Source organism: Centrocercus urophasianus, unplaced genomic scaffold (assembly GCF_019232065.1).
Source record: "Centrocercus urophasianus isolate 14NV4802_14NV808 unplaced genomic scaffold, USGS_Curo_1.0 seq_15, whole genome shotgun sequence".
Classification (NCBI taxonomy): Eukaryota; Metazoa; Chordata; class Aves; order Galliformes; family Phasianidae; genus Centrocercus; species Centrocercus urophasianus.
In genome coordinates, this window is record NW_024884697.1 from 169,484 (window position 1) to 188,556 (window position 19,073).

The 19,073-nt window shown below is 51.4% G+C and overlaps 2 protein-coding genes across 2 annotated transcripts in view; one reads left to right on the forward strand and one right to left on the reverse strand.

The window, feature by feature from the left end:
- The first annotated feature begins 459 nt into the window (after positions 1–459).
- On the forward strand, positions 460–15,146 carry GDI2 (GDP dissociation inhibitor 2). Its single transcript, XM_042816405.1, has 11 exons — positions 460–651; positions 6,780–6,887; positions 7,734–7,833; positions 8,524–8,658; positions 9,798–9,996; positions 10,306–10,437; positions 11,226–11,325; positions 12,271–12,442; positions 13,089–13,233; positions 14,022–14,076; positions 14,163–15,146. Exons 1-11 carry the CDS (start codon positions 607–609, stop codon positions 14,316–14,318), a joined length of 1,347 nt encoding a protein of 448 aa, XP_042672339.1. The 5' UTR covers positions 460–606; the 3' UTR covers positions 14,319–15,146.
- Positions 15,147–15,535: 389 nt separating this feature from the next.
- The window catches only part of TASOR2 (transcription activation suppressor family member 2), a 33,663-nt gene continuing 30,125 nt past the window's right edge, over positions 15,536–19,073 (reverse strand). The window contains exons 19-23 of the mRNA XM_042816404.1: positions 18,729–18,854; positions 18,311–18,464; positions 17,679–17,784; positions 16,888–17,063; positions 15,536–16,553 (exon numbers count right to left, since the gene is read on the reverse strand). Of these exons, the coding sequence (XP_042672338.1) occupies positions 16,435–16,553; positions 16,888–17,063; positions 17,679–17,784; positions 18,311–18,464; positions 18,729–18,854 (681 nt within the window). The 3' untranslated portion in view covers positions 15,536–16,434. The remainder of the gene's footprint in view (positions 16,554–16,887; positions 17,064–17,678; positions 17,785–18,310; positions 18,465–18,728; positions 18,855–19,073) is intronic.

Sequence of the window (19,073 nt, forward strand, 5' to 3'; positions counted from 1 at the left end):
TTGCACCGATGCCTATTTTCACATTGCACCTGAGCAGGAACCCATTGCACCGATGTACACTGCACGCGTGCAGGCACCCAGGGCACTGATGCACATTGCACACGTGCAGCACCCATTGGCACACAGCTGTGCGTTGCATGCAGCCGTGCACCAGCAGCACGCGCGTGCACCCGCCACTCGCACCAAACCCCGCAGCGGTGCGCGCGCCGCCCACGTGACCCCTCCTCCCGCGCTGCGACGAGCGGGAGGGAAAGCGGAGGTTGGAGTTGGAGGGGAGGGAGGGAAGGGATGCAGCACGCATGCGCGCCGCGCCCCCACCACGGTGGCACGGCCGTCGTCGTCACGGCGCAGCGCCCGCCCCTTAGCGATGGCGCGCTCAGCCAATGGCGTGGCGACGCGGCGATGAGTGACAGCCGAGGGGGTGTGGCGGGGCGCGCGAAGCCACGCCCCCCTCCCCCCTCCCTCGGCGCGCTCTCCTCACGGCGGCGGCTCCATTTTCTCCGCTCCCGCGGCCCCTCAGCGTCCGGTTCGCCTCAACCTTCGGCCGGCGGAGAGACCCCGTGAGAAACCTTTCCCTTTTTCCTTTCCTCCTCCTCCGCCGTCGCCATGAATGAGGAGTACGACGTGATCGTGCTGGGCACCGGCTTGACGGTGAGGAGGAACCGCCCCGCTCGGGCCTGGGCCCTGAGCCGCCGCCCTGATGGCCCCGCTCCCTCACAGCCCCCTCCCTCACACAGCCGCGCTCATTCCTCCCTTGTCCCCCCGGTATCGCCGGGGCGGCTTCACCATTCCTTTCCTCAGGCTCCTGTTGTCCACCTTCCCCCCCCACACACACCCATTTCACCTCATTCTCTCCCCCATCCCCACTGCATATTGTGTTCTTCATCCTCATTCTATGAGAATCCCTCATCCCTCCTCCCTCTAAATTGGGTCTGCCCACCCTGTCCCTATAGCACTGCTGTGTCCCCCCATAGACCCCTATAATCCCAACCCCTTCCCCATAGCATTGCTGTGTACCCCTGTAACCCTTCCCCATAATACTGTTCTGTACGCCCACAGCCCCCCCATAATCCCAACTCCTTCCCTCATAGCCCCCCATAATCCCAACCCTTTCCCCATAGCACTGCTGTGTACACTCTTAGGCCCCCTGCAATAATCCCAACCCCTTCCCCATAACACTGCTCTGTATTCCTTAATCCCACCTCTTTCCTCATAGTATTGCTGCCTTCTCCCTATTGCCCTCTTAATCTCACCCTCTTCCCCATAGCACTGCTGTCGTCCCCATAGCCCCCCTGTAATACCATCCCCTTCCCCATAGCACTGCTGCATTTCCTCATAGCCCCCTTCCATAATCCCAACCCCTTCCCCATTGTACGACTGCCTTCCCCCATAGCCCCCCTATAATCCCACCCCCCTTCCCCACAGCACTGCTATGTACCCCCATAGCCCTTCATACCCTTTTTGGTAGGGGGGGGTCGTTCCCTATTCTCTGCCCCCAAGAAAATGCGGTTACTTAAGGAGAGATGGGGACAACAAAGCGCTAAGGGGATGAATTGCATTTCTGTGTTATTATTATTATTATTATTATTATTGTGAAGCATCCAGAGCTCTGAGCCCATCTTAGGGTGGAGGCAGCCCCATGCGCTGCTCCGCCTTTGCAGCCTTCAGCTCTCCATCCTGACTGCAGCAGGAGGGGGAGGGGGGTGGGGATGGGGATGCGGGTGAGCCCTGCACGCCTGTCAAATCCCTCTGCTTTCGTTATTTCTTTAATTTTTCCCCCCTGCTCCGAATCTGTCCCACCTTTTGCTGCTGTTAACCCTTCCTGACAGCACTCGGGGTGAGGTGGGGGGAAGGGGAAGGGTGGGGGGGGGAGGGTGGAGAGCAGCGCTGTGGCTTTGTCCTATTGTGGAGGATGCGGCCCCACACTGCTGCAGGCGGCTGAGAAGGAGAGAAAAGAACAGGGGAAGAAAAAAAAAAAAATGGCAGCGCTGCTGCCGGTGGGGTTTGCTTCAGGTTTTCTGCCTGCCTTCGAAGTGGGGAGATGCGCTGAGCTGCTGCTTGGTTTATCTGCTGTGCTTTTATTCAGGGCTTGGTGCTGGATTGCAGGTTGCAAATCGGAGGCATTGTCTGAAGAAGGTGGGGGGGGGGGAGGAGGAGGAGGAGAAAATCCAATATGGTGGAGAGGTTTTCCTCTCGTTCAAGCTTTTCCTGCTTTTGTTTCTTCCTGTTAATTGGTGGATGGGCAGAGAAAGGTCTTTGGGGCTGGCTGTGATATTTCCCCCACCCCGTTTCCCCTTTTGGTGGTCCCTGTAAATACAAATACGTGCGCCGTGATTGAGGGCAGGCAGGGTGTCTGCTGACACGCGGCTGAGGACAAAGCTGCTTTCCTATCTGGTTTCTCTGGAAAGGATTGTCACAAAACCATGATGTGGCACAAAGGAAATGTGCAGAGTGTGGGAGAGTTGTGGGGTGAAGCCAACTGTGGTGGTTGCTCTCGTTCCTCTCTCTGCAGGTTCTTCCTTTGAGCTGTCATGAATGACCTACAAGGCAACAAAAAAACCCAAAACCAAACCCTTCTTCCCTCTGATAGGGAAAGCTGTCCCCAAACGCTGCATCTGCCTTCACCAAAGCAGGACTTTTGGGGGAGATGAAATCTAATGAGCTTCTTTGGGCCTCCAATAGATGCGAGCGCCATTAAAATGTTAATTTATGCTTTAGAGGGAAGCTTGGTATCGAGTTGGTTGTGCTTAACTTCAAACTGACAAATGCCAGCGTAGATTTGACAAAAGGCCTCTTGTGGAATCACTCGTGAGACGAGCTCGTGCTAATGATCAGGGTTGATTGGGTTAGAAGGAATAAATGACATCTGGGTTCTGAGGTGAGCTGAGAGATTGCAGGACAGCAGCGTGTGGCCTTTACCTCTGAAATGCCAGTTAGAGCACGGCGGGCTTCACCTGGACACGGTGCAGCCGGTGAGTTGGGATGTGCCTCGTCCTATCTAACGGTCTGTGGTGTCAGGGCAGAGCCTGGTGCAGGCAGAGCGCTGCCTAAAGAGGGTGAGATGAATTGGAGATCCTGTTTGCTCACTGCTGCCTGCTGCGCTGCGCCCATCTTTTGTGCTGTGTCTTCTGTCACACGTACAATTCCTAGGGGCTGATGTGGGGACAAAACCCCTAGAACAGCCAACCCAGCCCACGTGGGAGATGCAGTGAACGTCTGATCTCTCCTGGAGGGATTTTCTTTCTCCTTCCAAGGTGAAAATCGGCTGCTGGTTATAAAGAAAAGCCATTTATTAAAAAATAAAAGGTGCAGATAAGTTTGTTGCAGTGGTCAGTTCTGACCTCATCCACAGGGCTGTGTGAGTGCACCAGGGCACGTGTGTGAATGCCATTTGTGATTGACCTGAGAGCATTCCGGGAATGGCTTCTCTCAATATCAATCTCTTCTCCCAGTAATGAAAGCAGGGTGCAGGCTGGGACTCCTGGCTCTCAATGCATCCCATCTCTCCTCTGATGCATTCTAATGGCAGTGCCAAGCTGTGTCTTGGGAGCACGGAGGGGGAAAAAATAATCACAGCACATCTTTAATCCTGAATGACTGCTGATACTCCAGGCTTGCACATCAGGTACAATTAACCTCACGGTGCTCAGATCAGGGCGCCGTGCTCCTGCCGAGCTCCCTGCACGTGGTGCAGTGCTGGCTGTGGGCAGATGTTTGTGTCTGGCCGCCCAGCACGGAGCTCCTCTTTCTCCCACACTGCAGATGCTGCTGGGAATGGCTTCTCAAACGTACTCCTAACAGCTCTGAGGTGGTTATCTGTGCTCTCAGATGCTGGATGTGAACGCTGAGCATAAAAGCAAAGCGCCCTGTTCAGCCCCAGCAGATGAACCCTGCGTTCCTGTGGGGTTTTCGCTCGTTGCAGGCACTGCTGTGCTGAGCTAAGCTTCTTACCTGCCAACTGCCTCACCATGTGAAAGCAATGTAAATCCATCACAGAGGTACGGATTCACTTTCTATAGGAGCAGAGAGGCCTGGCTCTTTGTTTTCACTCGTACAGGCTCAGACCTTGCTGCGTAAGGACCTAGAAAGAGCATCAGAGTGGCAGTGAGGACTGAGCAGAGCATCCCTGTCCCTTGCATCATCCCCAGGTCGCTGAGGGCATTGCTTAAATGCTCGCTGCTTTTGCAGCTTGTAGGGCCAAGCAGATCTTCCCCTCGGAGCTGTTGGATGAAACAGCGCTGGCTCAGGTTTCCATCGGTCTGTCTGAGCCTTTCTGAACTGCTGCCCTACTTGGAGAAAGTCCATAGAAACTCACTTTCTTCCCACACTTTTTGGAGGTGTCTGCGTGCAGAAAGTTGTCTTGTGACCAGTTTGTGGCAGTGAGGGGAGCCACTGCTGAGTTTCCCCTCACTCCTGTGGGGTTTTTTTTGCCATGGATTTGTATTCTGGGTGCTGTGTCTCTACATTTTCACCTCCTGTTACGCCACAGAGCAGTGAGAGCTGCACATGAGATCGATTGCTGCAATGTTAAGCCATTGCTGGGAGCTGAGTGTCATAACCTGCACTGCCTGGAGCCGTGGAGTGTAGCAGCACAGCGTGACCAGCACTTGCACAGAGACTTTGTTCCAGCTGGACACCTGGACCACCCTCTGCTGTCTCTTGCTGCCATTTTGCTGCCAGCAGCTGCTCAGTTTTACCCATTTGAGCAGAGTTGATGTCTAGAATACAATCAGAAAGCCACAGATTTGAACTCAGGAGCTTCCCCTTTTTTCTTTTTTCCCTTTTTTTCCCCCCAGTCTAAACACTCTCCAGCCCTTCCCTTATTGACACAGCCTGTTTGTTTTCCTCCTTCCCCAACCCAAATGACACATCTGATGTTTCTGAGTGTGAGAACAGCTACAGCTGAACGCTCAGCCAGCAGAGCTGCCCAAAGGAATTGCTGAGGTGGGAGGATAAAGCCATTGTGCATCCTGTGTGTTTGATGAGCGGGCCGTCAGCTCAGCGCCTGCAATGGGAAATGGCTGCAAAGGCCTGGGTGGGATTCCAGCACTGAGGACTGTGGTGATAGGGTGAACCTGATAAGCTGGCCTTAATCCCCGTATCGGCGTTTAATGGGGATGAAATAAGGTTGGAAAGGTAATCAAGGTCTCTTACTGGTACGCAGATTTGCTGAGTGATGCTGGCAGCGTGGCTTGCTGAAGGGATGCTCTCATAGGAAGCAGTGGGCGTGTTGTTCTGGGGTGACAGGGCAACAACAAACGCTTTGAAGATTCCTTAAATGGAGGAGGAAGGAAATCAGCTGACATCTGGGCAGAAGAAAAGTAGCTGCTGCTGCCTTTACTGTATCTTCATCCTTCCAGTGGATACTTTGAAATCTCGGGCTGGGCCTGGAGGCTGGCAGCGCTTTGGAAGACGTTCCAGGGAATCAAATCATTTCAGCAAATGGCACCAGTGATGCCAGCACTCTTCTGGTTTCACAGAGGAGATCACAGTGGCTAAAGGTGATGCAACAGCCCTGTATTGCTTTGGTAGATCATTAACACTTTGACAACCATAAAAGCCAACTGTACTTTCACTTGTGCAGTGCTTCCACGCTGTGAGGTTTGTGGCTCTCTCTGCTGGTGTTGTGAGACTGGATGTGTCTGCTGGGAGGGTCTCTGCTTGCTGCAAAGCAGGGGGGCCTTGCAGGATGGGATCTGGAGCCCACAGAGAGTCTCGTGGTGGCTGAAGGAGCAGTGGATCATGGAGAGGTTCTGCAGGAAGAAGTGTCCCATTCTGAGAGCAAACTGTTGGAAGTTACCTGGATTAAATGTGAAACTTGCTCTGCTCTTTGGGGCCTGAATTACTGTGGCATCCCATTGGTGATGAACTGGCAGGGCCTCATTCCACCAGAACGAGCCCATAATTGGGTTTGAAAGAAATCTCCTACACTCTGCAGCAGGAAGAAGTGATGGAGGAGGAGAGGTTTCTGTGCTCTGCAAATGCATGCGGGGTGCTGAGGAAGACTCAAAACGTGGATCTGTGCTGCAGGAGCCAGCTGCTGGTGCTGGATGCGTGACTTCCTGCCTAACCTTCCTGCAGTGGGATGGCCTGGGGGGGTCGTTGAGATGTGGTTCATATCTACGAATTAGAATGACAGAATATCCCAGTGGGAAACCCCCAGGGATCATTGAGTCTGACTCCTGCCCTCCTCTCCATCTCTTCTTTGGGCTGGACAACCCACATGATTGGCAGAGGTTGGTGGAGGATGAACTCGTTTCTCCTTTTGCAGGGAGCTGAGGCAGAACAGGCAAGATCAGTAAGTCTGTGATGAGCCATTCCAGGCACGGAAGTAGGCAACTTCTTGGTGAGCTTTTTGGTTTGTGAAAGCCAGAGTTGGTGACCAGGTCAGTTGTGTTTTAATGGACATTCAACCTTGCTAGTCCTGCAAGCTGTGTCCCTCCAAGATTACTCCCAGCTTTCTGGTGTTGTGTTGGGTGCAGCAGCTGATCAGCTGCTCAAAGTGATCTGGGTGCACACACAGCAAGGAGAGCAAAGTGTCACCAAGGTGGTAAGGCTCCCAAATGGCTTTATTTCTTCTTTGTGCTGCCTGTACCTTCTGAAAGTCACTGCTGACTGTCATGTGTGACCCAACATGGCAAATAATTAAGGACTGAGTTTTTGAGGAAGCTACCTGGATTCCTTCAAGGCAAGGTTTCATATTCTTGCTGTCCCCTTGAGCTGGTGGTGCTGCCTGTCTGCAAGGATGAGCATCTTTTGCATCTTTGTTCCCTCTCTAGGAATGCATCCTCTCTGGGATCATGTCAGTGAATGGGAAGAAAGTCCTTCACATGGATCGGAACTCTTACTATGGAGGGGAAAGTGCATCCATTACACCTCTGGAGGATGTAAGTACAGAAGCTGACACCCAGCCCTTGTGTCCTCCTCGGGCACGTAAAGGGGCTTTATTTCTGGCTGTCCTAAGGGTGGATTCCAAATAATTACTCTGTAAGGGTTTCCTTTGACACAGACTGTTTTAAGGTACCTCCACACCAGCTCATGCTGGGGAGGAAAGCAGGGCTTGTGTTTCTGCTTTGTAGATAGCGCTTGTTTCCTGCAGTTCTCAGCACGCCATGTTTGAGTGATTGCTTGGCAGTGCAACACCCAGCAGCTGGACATTAAAACCCCTCAGCTCCATCATTTCTGCAGTGCTTGGTGGTGGATGTTGGTCTAAAAAATGCTGGGCGTTCTCTGTGCCCTGCTGTGATGCAGGCTGAGCACATCTGGCCACGAGGGCACTTCCTCACTTGGTTGCAGGCTTCTGCTGTGACATCGTGTATCCCTAAAGAGATCCCTGCTCTCTTTGCTGCTTAAAGTTAGAGACTTCAATCTGTTCCCCAGTATCAACACCTGGAGGAATCTGTCCTCTTCTGAAGGATTTGGATCAAATTACCTTTAGTAAAATGGTACTTTGGTTCAGCAGGTTGTAAATTGCCAGGCTTTTTAAGCCTTGCAGGAAGAGAGGATGGGTGAGCAAACTAATGCTGCCTGGTTCTTATTGTGAGAGTTCACTGGATGTGCTTTGTGTGCTGCATCAAAAGTCAGATTCAAAATGAAACCCTGGCCAAAAGCTTGCTGTGAAGAGCTTATGTTCTGCTGGGGAGATGTGAGGGTGGAAAGCGTGTGCCTGTGTGGGAGAAAGTATACACATAGATATTTCCTCTGCTACAATAAGTTTTATATTCTTTCCAAAGCTCTATAAAAGGTTTAATCTACCAGGAACTCCACCAGAATCTATGGGACGAGGAAGAGACTGGAACGTGGACCTAATTCCAAAATTCCTTATGGCTAATGGTAAGCAACGCTGAGCTTTCCAATCTCTCCTCATAAGCTTAGCCTGGAACCTTCAGCTTGGAAAGAAATCAGCAGCCCTTCAGCTGTCTGTGATTCTGTGATCTCCTGGGGAACTTGCTGAAGCATTGCAGAGCTGCTGGAAGCTTGCTGCCCTTGATTTGCACACAGCCAGGTGTTCGTGCAGCAGCTCCTGCTCTGTGATTGCTTTGCCTGTGCATTTCTCCAACTTAGAAGATGTCTCTGGCTCAAAGGGGGTGCAGCAGAGGCACGTTTTAAAGGTTTGAATGGTTGTTTTCCAAAGTCCTCTCAGTGTTTGCATTTCAAGCCAGAGCAGACTTTGCTAATCTGAATGGTGAGGGTGAGAAACTGCTGCGGCCCAAAGATGTGACCTTGTTTGCCACGCTGAGTGCAGATAAACTACAGAGAGCAGAGCAGCAGCGGATGAAGGTGCTGCAGGATGGCTTTTTACTCAGAGGGCTGATGGAAGCTGGAGTAACGATGAGGAGGCTGTGAACTGCCTGTAAGAAAGCATTACAGCTGCCTAATAATAAACCTCTGCCACTCCCTGTCTGTTACCCAAAGGTGTAAGAGCTGTGTGGGTGCGATGTGGAGCTGACAGCAAAGTGGTTGTGACTGCAGTGGATGAGCTGAAGGCTGATTCCGGTGACTTGTGCCAAACCTCTCTTACAGGTCAGCTGGTAAAGATGTTGCTCTACACAGAAGTCACTCGCTATTTAGACTTCAAGGTGATCGAGGGAAGCTTTGTCTACAAGGGAGGCAAGATCTACAAAGTTCCTTCCACTGAGGCAGAAGCCTTGGCATCCAGTGAGTAGCTGTGTTTTACTTTTTCCTCTACTGAGGCTGTCGTTGCTAAATAAAGGCAAGACAGGTCTGTGTAGAAGGATAAGTGATCTGTGCTAGTGTCAGAAAGACATTTCTGGCTCTTCATGTGGTGGTGTGTGCAACTCCATCACTGTCACAGGTTATGCTTAATACGTAGCCCTTTTGCATCCTCTCTGACTTGCATTGTGGCTCTTGGGCTTTCCTGAGCCTCGAGTTACTGTTTTCTTGGAGCTTTCAGAGCAGGAGAATTTGGCAGTGTTTTAATTCATCCAAAGGTTACGTTTGAGGCTTATGCTTCCTGTAAATATGTAATGTTGGTTCCTCAGTGGATGGGATGATGAGAAAAACGTCGCATTTATCAGCAGGCAAACCAGCATGACCGAGTCCACGTGGCACCAAGCTCAGTCTTCACTGTTCTCAGCTGCTCACACTTCCCTCTTCACTGTAAAACTGCATAATAACTCGGTGGTGTGCATCAGGAGCTAGCAGAGGGCAGCCCGTTAGCTTCAACTGCATGATGTATGTAGAACCAGTGTGTGCTCCAGTGACTCCTGCAGATACAGCTCCCTCTATGCAGCTTGGTTGCATGTGGGAGCCTTCCTCGCACCAGGTTATTTCTGTGGCTGCTGTGAAGCAATCAGTTGTTCCTTCAGGTTGGCCCCACTGCTGCCTTGTCAGTAGATTCTGAAGAGACTCAAACTGACAGAGCACGGAGCTGCATCTGGTGCTGTGTTTCAGCAAGCCCTGTCTTGCTTCTCCAATTTGCAGAGGATTAAAACACATTAATGGTGCCTTGTGCAATCTTGCGTTGGGATTTTGATGCCAGCAGTGCTTGCTAGCTCCTTGAGTCTGTGAGAGAGCCTGGCACCGTTTGCTTTGGTGGCAGATGCCAAACACAGGTCTCTTTTTGGAAGCCCATGTCAAGCGTTTCAGCAGGTCTGGTGGAAGCTGCTCTCCGAGCTTTCCTGCAGTTGGAAGGAGCTGCGTGGAGCTCTCCTGCTGGAACAGAGAGCCTTGCTTAGCAGCTGGGGCCGATCTCTGCCTCACTGAGCGACGGCTGAAAAACTCAGCAGTTCCAGAAAGCATTTGTGTGAGTTCTGACAGAACGTCTGTGTCTGTAGGCTTAATGGGTTTGTTCGAGAAGCGCCGGTTCAGGAAGTTCTTAGTGTACGTGGCCAACTTCGATGAGAACGACCCCCGCACCTTCGAAGGCGTCGATCCCAAGAAGACCACCATGCGTGATGTGTACAAGAAATTTGACCTGGGGCAAGATGTCATAGACTTCACAGGCCATGCCCTCGCCTTGTACAGGACTGACGAGTAAGTGTGGCTTCAGCGAGCGCTCCGAGCTCAGAACAGAGCCTGTGGGTTGGGTGTCTCACACAGCGCAGCGTGCGTGGGGTGGGTCCCCTGCTGATGTTTAAATCCTGTCGTGTTCCCAAATTGATGCAGTATCACCTTCCTGAGCAACACTTGGTGATGCGGAGTGCTTTTCAGAAAGGGAAACGCTCCCCGGTCGGGTGGGCAAGGCAACGTGTTGGAAAGGGAAGTTTCCACTTTTCTGGGTGTGATTTTTGCCTCAAGTCTTGGTTTATGAAACGGTGCAAATCTTCTGACTTCCCTCTCCAGTTACCTCGATCAACCATGCCAAGAAACAATCAACAGGATTAAGCTCTACAGTGAGTCTCTGGCTCGGTACGGGAAAAGCCCATACCTTTATCCCCTCTATGGCCTCGGAGAGCTGCCACAGGGATTTGCAAGGTGAGAACCTGATTTTGGCTTCCAATGTTTTCTCAGCTCTCCTGTGGCACCTGCTAGGGGGATGAGACCCAGCACGGCCTGCGGCATTCATGCTGCAGGACTCTGTTATGCCAAGTGGATTCCTTGTAGCTGAATGCAGTGGCACCTGTAATTCACTCCCAACACTGATGCATTGCAGGGAGAATCGTAGGATCATAGAATCATAGAATGGCTTGAGTTGCAAGGGACCACAAAGATCATCCTGTTTCAACCCTCCTGCTGTGTGTAGGGTCTCCAACCACCACACCAGGCTGCCAGAGCCACATCCAGCCTGGCCTTGAATGCCTCCAGGAATCCAGGAGCATCTACAACCTCCTGTTCCAGTGCCTCACCACCCTTTGGGGGAAAAGCTTCCTCCTAACATCTAACCTAAACCTCTCCTGTCTCCGTTTAAAACCATTTCCCTTTGTCCTATCACTATCCACCTTCATAAACAGCCGTTCCCCCTCCTGTTTATGTGCTCCTTTCAAGTACTGGAAGGCCACAGTGAGTTCTTCTCACAGCCATCTCCACAGCTAAAGAAGCCCAGTTCCCTCAAGCTTTCTTCACAGTAGAAGTGCTCCAGCCCTCTGAACGGCTGCCTCTGAATGGCAGACAAATCTGCTGTGTGGATGTTTAGGCAGCATAGTTTGAAGAGGTTTAAGCGTAATGCATGGTTTGTCCAAGCAGAATGGAAGCAAGGGGCTGGAAGGGTTGTTGGAAAGAAAGAAAAACCTGTGGGATGTGCTGAAGTGGCTTTACTCTTGCAGGCTAAGTGCTATATATGGAGGCACCTACATGCTGAACAAGCCCATTGAAGAGATTGTGATAGAAAATGGCAAAGTTGTTGGTGTGAAGTCTGAAGGGGAGGTATGGTACCCTCTGGTTCTTCCCTTATTCCCATTATCGCTGTCTTGCCTTTAAGTTGAGGCTGTCAGTCATCGATCTGAACAAATGTAGCAGAAAACCCCTCAGTTGAAGCTAAACTGTTTGGCTGGTGCCAGTTTATTCACGTCGTGAGCTTAAGAAGTGCTGATAATCTTAATGTGAGGAGAACAATACAGTAATCCCACTCCAGGAGCCGGAATGATTCTCCAGGGAGCAGAAATGTTGTCTTCTAAATAAACCAGGCTGGTAAAACTGGAAAGAAGCTGCTCGCTGCTGTCTAACCTGGGTATGAAACCAGCTCTGCCCTTGACATTAAGGATTAGCTGCTCAGCCTGCTGGCACATGGCCTTTCCACAGCTTCTTAACTCAGCAATATAAAACTAGCAAGAGTGCAGCGAGTTGCTTGGAAGCTATAAATGTGTTTGCAAATGGAGTGGGAGCTTCACAGGACAGTTTAGCACTCCCTGGTAGGGTAACGTGTCCCTTCTGGGCACGGGTGATGTATCCCAGCTAGCAGCAGAGGTGATAATCTGTGCTGTAAGACTGATGTGCCCAAGTGCAGGCTGCCTGCAGGCTTCAAAATTGGTCAAAATGTGAAACTATTACCGTGGTAATGAGGTATAATGTGAAATGGTGAGTTCTTATCAGTTTGATTCAGCCTTGACCACAGCACGTTACGGTCCCAGACTGGAAGGACCGGGCTCTGTAATGGTAAGAGCTTAATTACGCGCTGAGTAACGAGGGGGAGATGTGATCGGTCACACAGCTCTGTGTAGTAGGGGCTGTGATTTGTGCTGAACATGCAGCCAAATACAATCCTCGTGCAGCTGGGGGCAGGACAGCCACCTCAGATTACTGCCATCCCTCCCCCAAAGTCTGCACGCCGTCCAGCCGTGCGCCTCCACGCGTCGCTGCCTTTCTCTGCAGGTTGCTCGCTGCAAACAGCTCATCTGCGACCCCAGCTACGTCTCGGACCGTGTCACAAAGGTTGGCCAAGTGATCCGGGTAATCTGCATCCTGAGCCACCCCATCAAGAACACCAACGATGCCAACTCGTGCCAGATCATCATTCCACAGAATCAGGTCAATCGGAAATCAGGTGTGTGCAGAGCAGCGGCGCTCAGGGTTTGTGCACGTCCCCGGAAGGAGGAAGTGTTTCGTGCAGATCTTGTGGCAGCTTTCGTGCTCTTTTTCTGGAGAGGTGCCTCTCAGTTGCGTTCCCTCCAGGGGAAGCTTCCTGGCTTCCTCCTGGGCCGTGCAGTGCTCATGTGAAGCTTTCTAATCCCCGCATGGCTCTGCTTTTCTGCTCCCTGGCTTTGTTCAGCGTCACTGCTTCTGGGCACCCCTCAGTTCCTTAACTCCTGGTGGCAGCTCTGTGCCACTCCAGGAAGCTGCTGCAGCCTTGCAGTGGCACCTTTGTATGCTGGAATATTAATTGCACTTTTCCTGATGTGTTTAAGCATGCAAACCAATGTCTGGGAGTCCTTTGGGCTCCAGCAAGGCTGCACTTCAGCTGTGTGTGAGAGAGAAAGAGGTCTGTGTGCCTGTGGTCACAGTGCCACGTGGGGAACCTCCAGGAGAAGTGGGTGGAAAGTGTGTGGGGGCTGAGGGCTGCGTGCAGGATGGAGGGAAATGCAGCATGAGGGGAACAGGAAGGAGTGTGGGTGAAGCAGAGGGGGTTTGGGATGGGGCAGGCCTGATCACCTGGCGTGTCCTGATCTGCTGCTGTGTGCTTCCTGCCCCAGATATCTACGTCTGCATGATCTCCTCTGCACACAACGTGGCAGCGCAGGGGAAGTACATCGCCATCGCCAGCACTACTGTGGAAACCGCGGACCCAGAGAAAGAGATCAAGCCGGCCTTGGACCTCCTGGAGCCCATTGAGCAGAAGTAAGCACACAGCTCACCCCTCCTCACCTCCCACACTGCAGCAAGTGCAGAGCTGAGGACAAAGGCAGAGAATCACAGAATGGATTGGGTTGGAAGGAACCTCAAGGATCACAGGCAGGGCCACCAACCTCCACATTTCACAGCAGCCCAGGCTGCCCAGGGCCCCATCCAACCTGGCCTTGAACACCTCCAGGGATGGACGGGGCATCACAGCCTCTCTGGACAGCTGTTCCAGCACCTCACCATCCTCATAGTAAAGAACCTCCCACCCCAACATCCAGCCTAAATTCCCCTCCTTCAACTTCAAACCATTTCCTCTTGTCCTGTTGTTGTCTTGTAGAGAGTTGACTCCCCTCCTGTTTGTAGGCTCCCTTCAGGTCCTGGAAGGCTGCAGTGAGGTCACCCCACAGCCTTCTCTTATCCAAGCTGAACAAGCCCAGCTCCCTCAACTTGACTTTGTAGTGGAGGTGCTGCAGCCCTCTGCTCATCTCTGTGGCTCCTCTGGCCCCTCTCCAACAGCTCTCTGTCTTTCTTGCGCTGGAGGCCCCACAGCTGGACGCAGTGCTGCAGATGGGGCCTCAGAGGGCAGAGCAGAGAGGCACAATCCCCTCCTGTCCCTGCTGCCACCCCTTTTGTAAAGAAGCCCAGGACACCATTTGAGCTTTGGGACCTGACTGCCTTTCAGCCTCACAGAGATGCTGAAATCCTGAATTCCCTCTAAGCGACCTCTAATTCAGCTCTTCTTACTTGAAACCCACGCTGAAGCAGCTTTCTTTTCCTCCTTCCAGGTTTGTCAGCATCAGCGACCTGTTTGCACCGACCGACCTGGGAACTGAGAGCCAGGTTTGTAAGGGCTGTGCCCAGGGGTGGCTTCTGAAGGAGGAGAGCTTTGGTGCTGTAACTGCTGCCTCTTTTCCTTCTCCTTCCAGATCTTCATTTCTCGCACCTATGACGCCACCACTCACTTCGAGACAACGTGCGACGACATCAAAGATATTTATAAGAGAATGATGGGATCAGAGTTTGACTTTGAAGAGATGAAACGCAAGAAGAACGATATCTACGGGGAGGAGGAGCAGCAGTAATGAGAGTCTCTAATTAGAGAAATTAAATCGGCTAATATGAATATATAAGGAACTTAATGAACACTGTATGAAATTCAATATTGTAAGGCCTGCTTTTGTAATCCCATCTCTGAGAGATTGAAGAGTACTGCACTGGTAATGTTCCCCTTTTGGATATCATGTGTTAATTATTTCATTCTAGTAGGGCTGCTGTCCAGAATCTGGCAAATTACTGATTTAATGACTAACCTTGAGGTGAAAGGCAGACTGAACTATATATATTTTTTTTGCAGACGTAGATGTTGGTGCGGATTGAAATAACTCATTGACAGCTGTGTCTTACCTTGTATTTTTAATCATTTGTAAACATCCTTCACAATTATGTGCTTCTGGTGAGCTAGTAGACGTGACGGTTGTCACTCAAACCTGATATCAAGGAAAATAGAAACTGAGCACTCCATTATTGTGGACAGCATCCCTCGAGTCTCTCTCCCATCAATCTAACTCTGTGGCAAAGTTGTATTATGGACAAAGACCACATCTATTGTAGCAGCAAATGTTGGCTTAGTTCTGGGCACGGAACTTAACCTCCACTTAAGCTTCTAAAACTGTTTACATCGGTTGGGACACAGCTGTGCCTAAGGCTCCTTTGTGTTTTAATCTTAATAAAATTGAGAGAACAAATTACAGAGCAGGCAAGATGTGGGAGTATTTTCTGAACCCCGGTGGCTTCTGGGACGGACCAAACGGCACTGCGGTATTGATATGACAGAGCCTGTGCTTCTTGTGTCTCCTGAAGGCTCCAAATGATTTCTGTACTGCGAAGTAAAGCCAAATTCTGGAAAACCAGTCCTGTGCTCTGGTCTGATTCACTTCAGTTGCACGAGCAGCATCGCCTCTTTGAGATCCCTCGCATTTCTGCTCGCTAGGGTGAAACGTGAGTGTGGGGCAGAGCATTTCCTACTCAGAAAAGGGGCTCGGCTGTCCTCAGTTTGGCTTTTGACGGGAGGAGATGCAGCAGCAAAGCGTGGAGCTGGAGGCAGGCCCGGCGCGCTCTCTCCTGGCAGCCGCCCCCTGGCGCCTACAAGCAGTATTGGTAATTCCTGCTGCCGCGATTCCTTAGCAGGGCGCTGCTGTGGCTTCGGCTATTGCTTACTTTAGGAGCACGTAAAAAAAGTCAATGGAGCAGCCTTGCCCTGCTCTGAGCTGCTGGGTGAGCACAGGTAAGGGAGAAGGTCCATAGGAAAGCTTCAGGCTTTTATTAGTCAAACTATGTACAAAGTCATCCTGTACAGTTTATGTCATTTCATTAAAAAAAAACAAACAACAAAGGACAAAATGTTCTCCACGTGAAGACAGAGGGTATCTGACAAAGGTCCTCAGTGCTGTTTTCTTCATGGTGCACATGGGTCTGAGTTACTATAAATAAGAGGTTCTTTTCCAGCACTTACAGGGTTTTCCATCTGCTGGAGGAGACTCACATCCCCACAATGAAATGGAGGCAACGTGGGTGACTTGAAATGTAGTGTAGAGTGGATTTCTGCTTCCCCAGAGTCTGACAATGGTCCCCAAATGGCATTTGAAATACACCCCGTCCCCTTACCCCCCCCCCCCCAGCATCCAACACATGCACTTGTGTACAGTAACAGTCATGTGGAAAGCCAGAGCTCACAGTATTGCTTCTACCCCTCAAGTAAACCACATTTGGTTTTCCTATTCCTTTCCTTGTCAGCTGCACTAATTGCTTAAAAACCACCACAATAACTTAAAAACTGCAATGTTAACAAAACCTCTGTCCTACGCCCAACTTGATGGCAGGAAGCAAATCTGCACGAGGATTTGCACTGAGCCATCTTTAAATAATTCCTATATACAGAACTGAAGTCACCCTTCCCCTGGCCACTGTGTGCTTTTGGGGCTGTCCTTTGGAGGGTTGGAAGACCCCAAGCAGAACTGTAGGGCTCAGAGAGGAGCTGCCCCTTGTGCAGCTTTGTCACAGCAGGACAGAGATGCTGGCATGGGTTCTTGCTGTGTGCCAACTCCCTGCCAGCCCCCAGGAGCTGCTCCTGGTGCTCTTCATCCCATCCCTATGCCTCAATCTGCAGCCTGGGGGGGGGGGTTGATCTCAAGCTCCCTCTTACCAGCAGCTTCTCCTAAACGGGGCAGCCACTTTCTGTGCCATCCCCAGGAAGGTGCTGATGTCGGCCACGAGGATCCCTTTGTTTTCCAAGACGTCTCTGCTGACGCTGGGCTTTTCTGCAAAAAGAGTGGCACTGTAAGGCAGACGTGCAAAGGAGATTCTTCTGAAAACTGCAGAAAATACCTCCAGATCCCACCGCAGTTATTCCGTTTTTGCAGATTAATGGGAGAGCTTCCCAGCCTCAGCCAGGAGCGTGTGACACAGAGCCACCCCCGGGCTCAGAACAACTGCCAAAATTAAGCAGACCTCCCCCAAAAATCTGTTTGTTTTGCCTGTTAGCACACTGACTCAAGGTGCAGAGCTGCTTTTCCACACCTCAAATCAGCCATTGCAGCAGCGAGAGCTGAACGAGGCAGTATTTGTCAGTGGGTGCCCTGAGCCTGCCCTCACCTGTGAGATACACCGCAAACCTGGCGCTGACGTGCTGGACCTGCAGGTTCAACAAGCACTTCATGTACTCCGATCTGGGGGACGAGCTGGAATCGCACGCGTGGTAATGCAGCACCTCAATGAGGTCTTGGCATGACTTCAGGATCAAGTTCTTCCTATGGGCGTTGGCATCCACCCTGCAGGGAGAGGGGCACAAGCTCGAGTCCTCGCCAAAACGTGCTGCCCAAAGCTTTGAGGTACCTCCCTGTCGTAACTCAGCTGGCTGAGAAACTGGGTCTTAAAAACTACCGTGTGCCACTGCTGTGTGCTCAGGGGGGAGAGGATCAGAGTTCCCCCCGTTTGTTGCAGTATTTTCTGCTCGTTGCAGTATTTTCTGCTTGCTGAGAACAAACCAGCTCATGTGCCAAAGAGGGGGAGCTGCCTTATGGAGATGCAGCAGGGTGCACAGGGCGACTGCCAGAGCTCTGCCTCATCTGGGATCGTGTGCGAGGCGCAGCATTTTGGGCCAGCTTCTCTCCAGGTCCCAGTCCTGCTGCTCCCTCATAGAGATTTAAAAAAAAAATCCTTGTGTTTTACCTGTGACTGTGCAAATACCGACTTCTGGCAATGCCACACTCACTGATAAAGGGAGCTGTCATGTAAAAACCTTCATGTTCATCTTGCGAGATGCCAAAGCCCAGCTGGAGGCACCCAACACCCCCTGCGTGCCCATGCTTCGCTGTGGTGCCCACATCCTTGCCCTATTGCCAAGGACACTGAGGACAAAGGATCTGCTGCTCTACAGTCATTACCTGACGTTTTCTCGGAGCTTTTTGCTCTCCTTGTAGTGGAGGAACCACTTCCACCTCCCGCTTCTGTTCAGCTTCTCCAGGACCTTCACCACCTCTTTCAGTTGCCCTGGGGAGACAGCAAGAGTGAGCGAGGGTCCTGTTGGAAGCCGGGCACAGTGGGGCCCTCAGGGCTTTGCCATGGTGAGCTGAGGGCTCACAGCCTCTTTGGGATCCCATCCCAGCATTTAAAAACACACTGCTGCAGATTTATCCCCCTGATTCTGAACAGGGTAAAGTGTGAGACTTGTTCTACCACTGCACATCTCCAGGAGGAACATGGATCTGTTTTTTCATCCCATTGAAAAGTTGAAGAGAAACAGGTCTCCCTGTTGCTCTCCCTGTCCAGGCTGGACGTCACTACACATCCCCTGCTTCACCCCAATGGTTTTGGTGGCCAGTACTTAGATATTTTTGGGAGCCGTGATATGGACCCATTTATGCAGATGGGGTCTCAAGCACCGACCAGAGGGCAAAAATTGCTCCCTTTTAGGAGAGGATGCCCGTGGTGTTTTTGGAAGCAAATAGTTGGTAAACCTGCAGATGGAGCCAGGAGCTGAACCTGCTCATCATCTGCATCCAAACGAGGGACTCACCCAACGTCACCGTTTCCAACACCTCACTATCTGACACCACGAAGCCACCAGTATGGAACAGCTCCTGGTACGTCTGATCTGTGATGTCTTCAGGGCTGTCCACTCCAGCAAACACCACGTTGGGACAGTGCTTCAGCCTCAGCAAACACGGGACCTGCTCAAGGCAGAATTATTCTGTGAAAACAGCATCTGGTCCAAGAGAACATTGAGAGCCCACCTCATCCTCTGTCTGCACCACCCTGATGCACACATCTCCGTAGCCCAGCTCTACAACCGTGGGTGCTACAGGCAGATCAATCTGCTGCACATTCCCTGCAGCCCATGAGCCAAAGCTCACCTGAAGGGCTCTGTTCCCATAAATAAATCCATTTTGGGTCCTTTGTGCTGGGCAGCTCCAAGCCTGAGCCTCAGCCCTCACCTTGTGGATGTGTGAGGAGATGTCCTCGTTCCTGATAATGACGAGCAGCCAGTTGGTGTCCTGGTGTTTTGTTCTGCAGAAGCTCAGAGGTTCAATCTCCACGTGGCCATCTTTCTTCAGCAACGTCTGAAAGAGAAATTGTTACATGTTTGTAGAAGAAACATCTTCACAACTGTGCAAGAGCCAGCTGTGATGGTTCCTGATTGTAGAGCATGAGAGCTTCTCAGGCTCAATATTAGGGAAAAATCCTTAGAGTGGTGAGGCACTGGAACAGGCTGCCCAGGAAGGAGTCACTGTCTCTGGAAGCGTCAAAGGAATGTGGAGATGTGGCACTTGGGGACATGG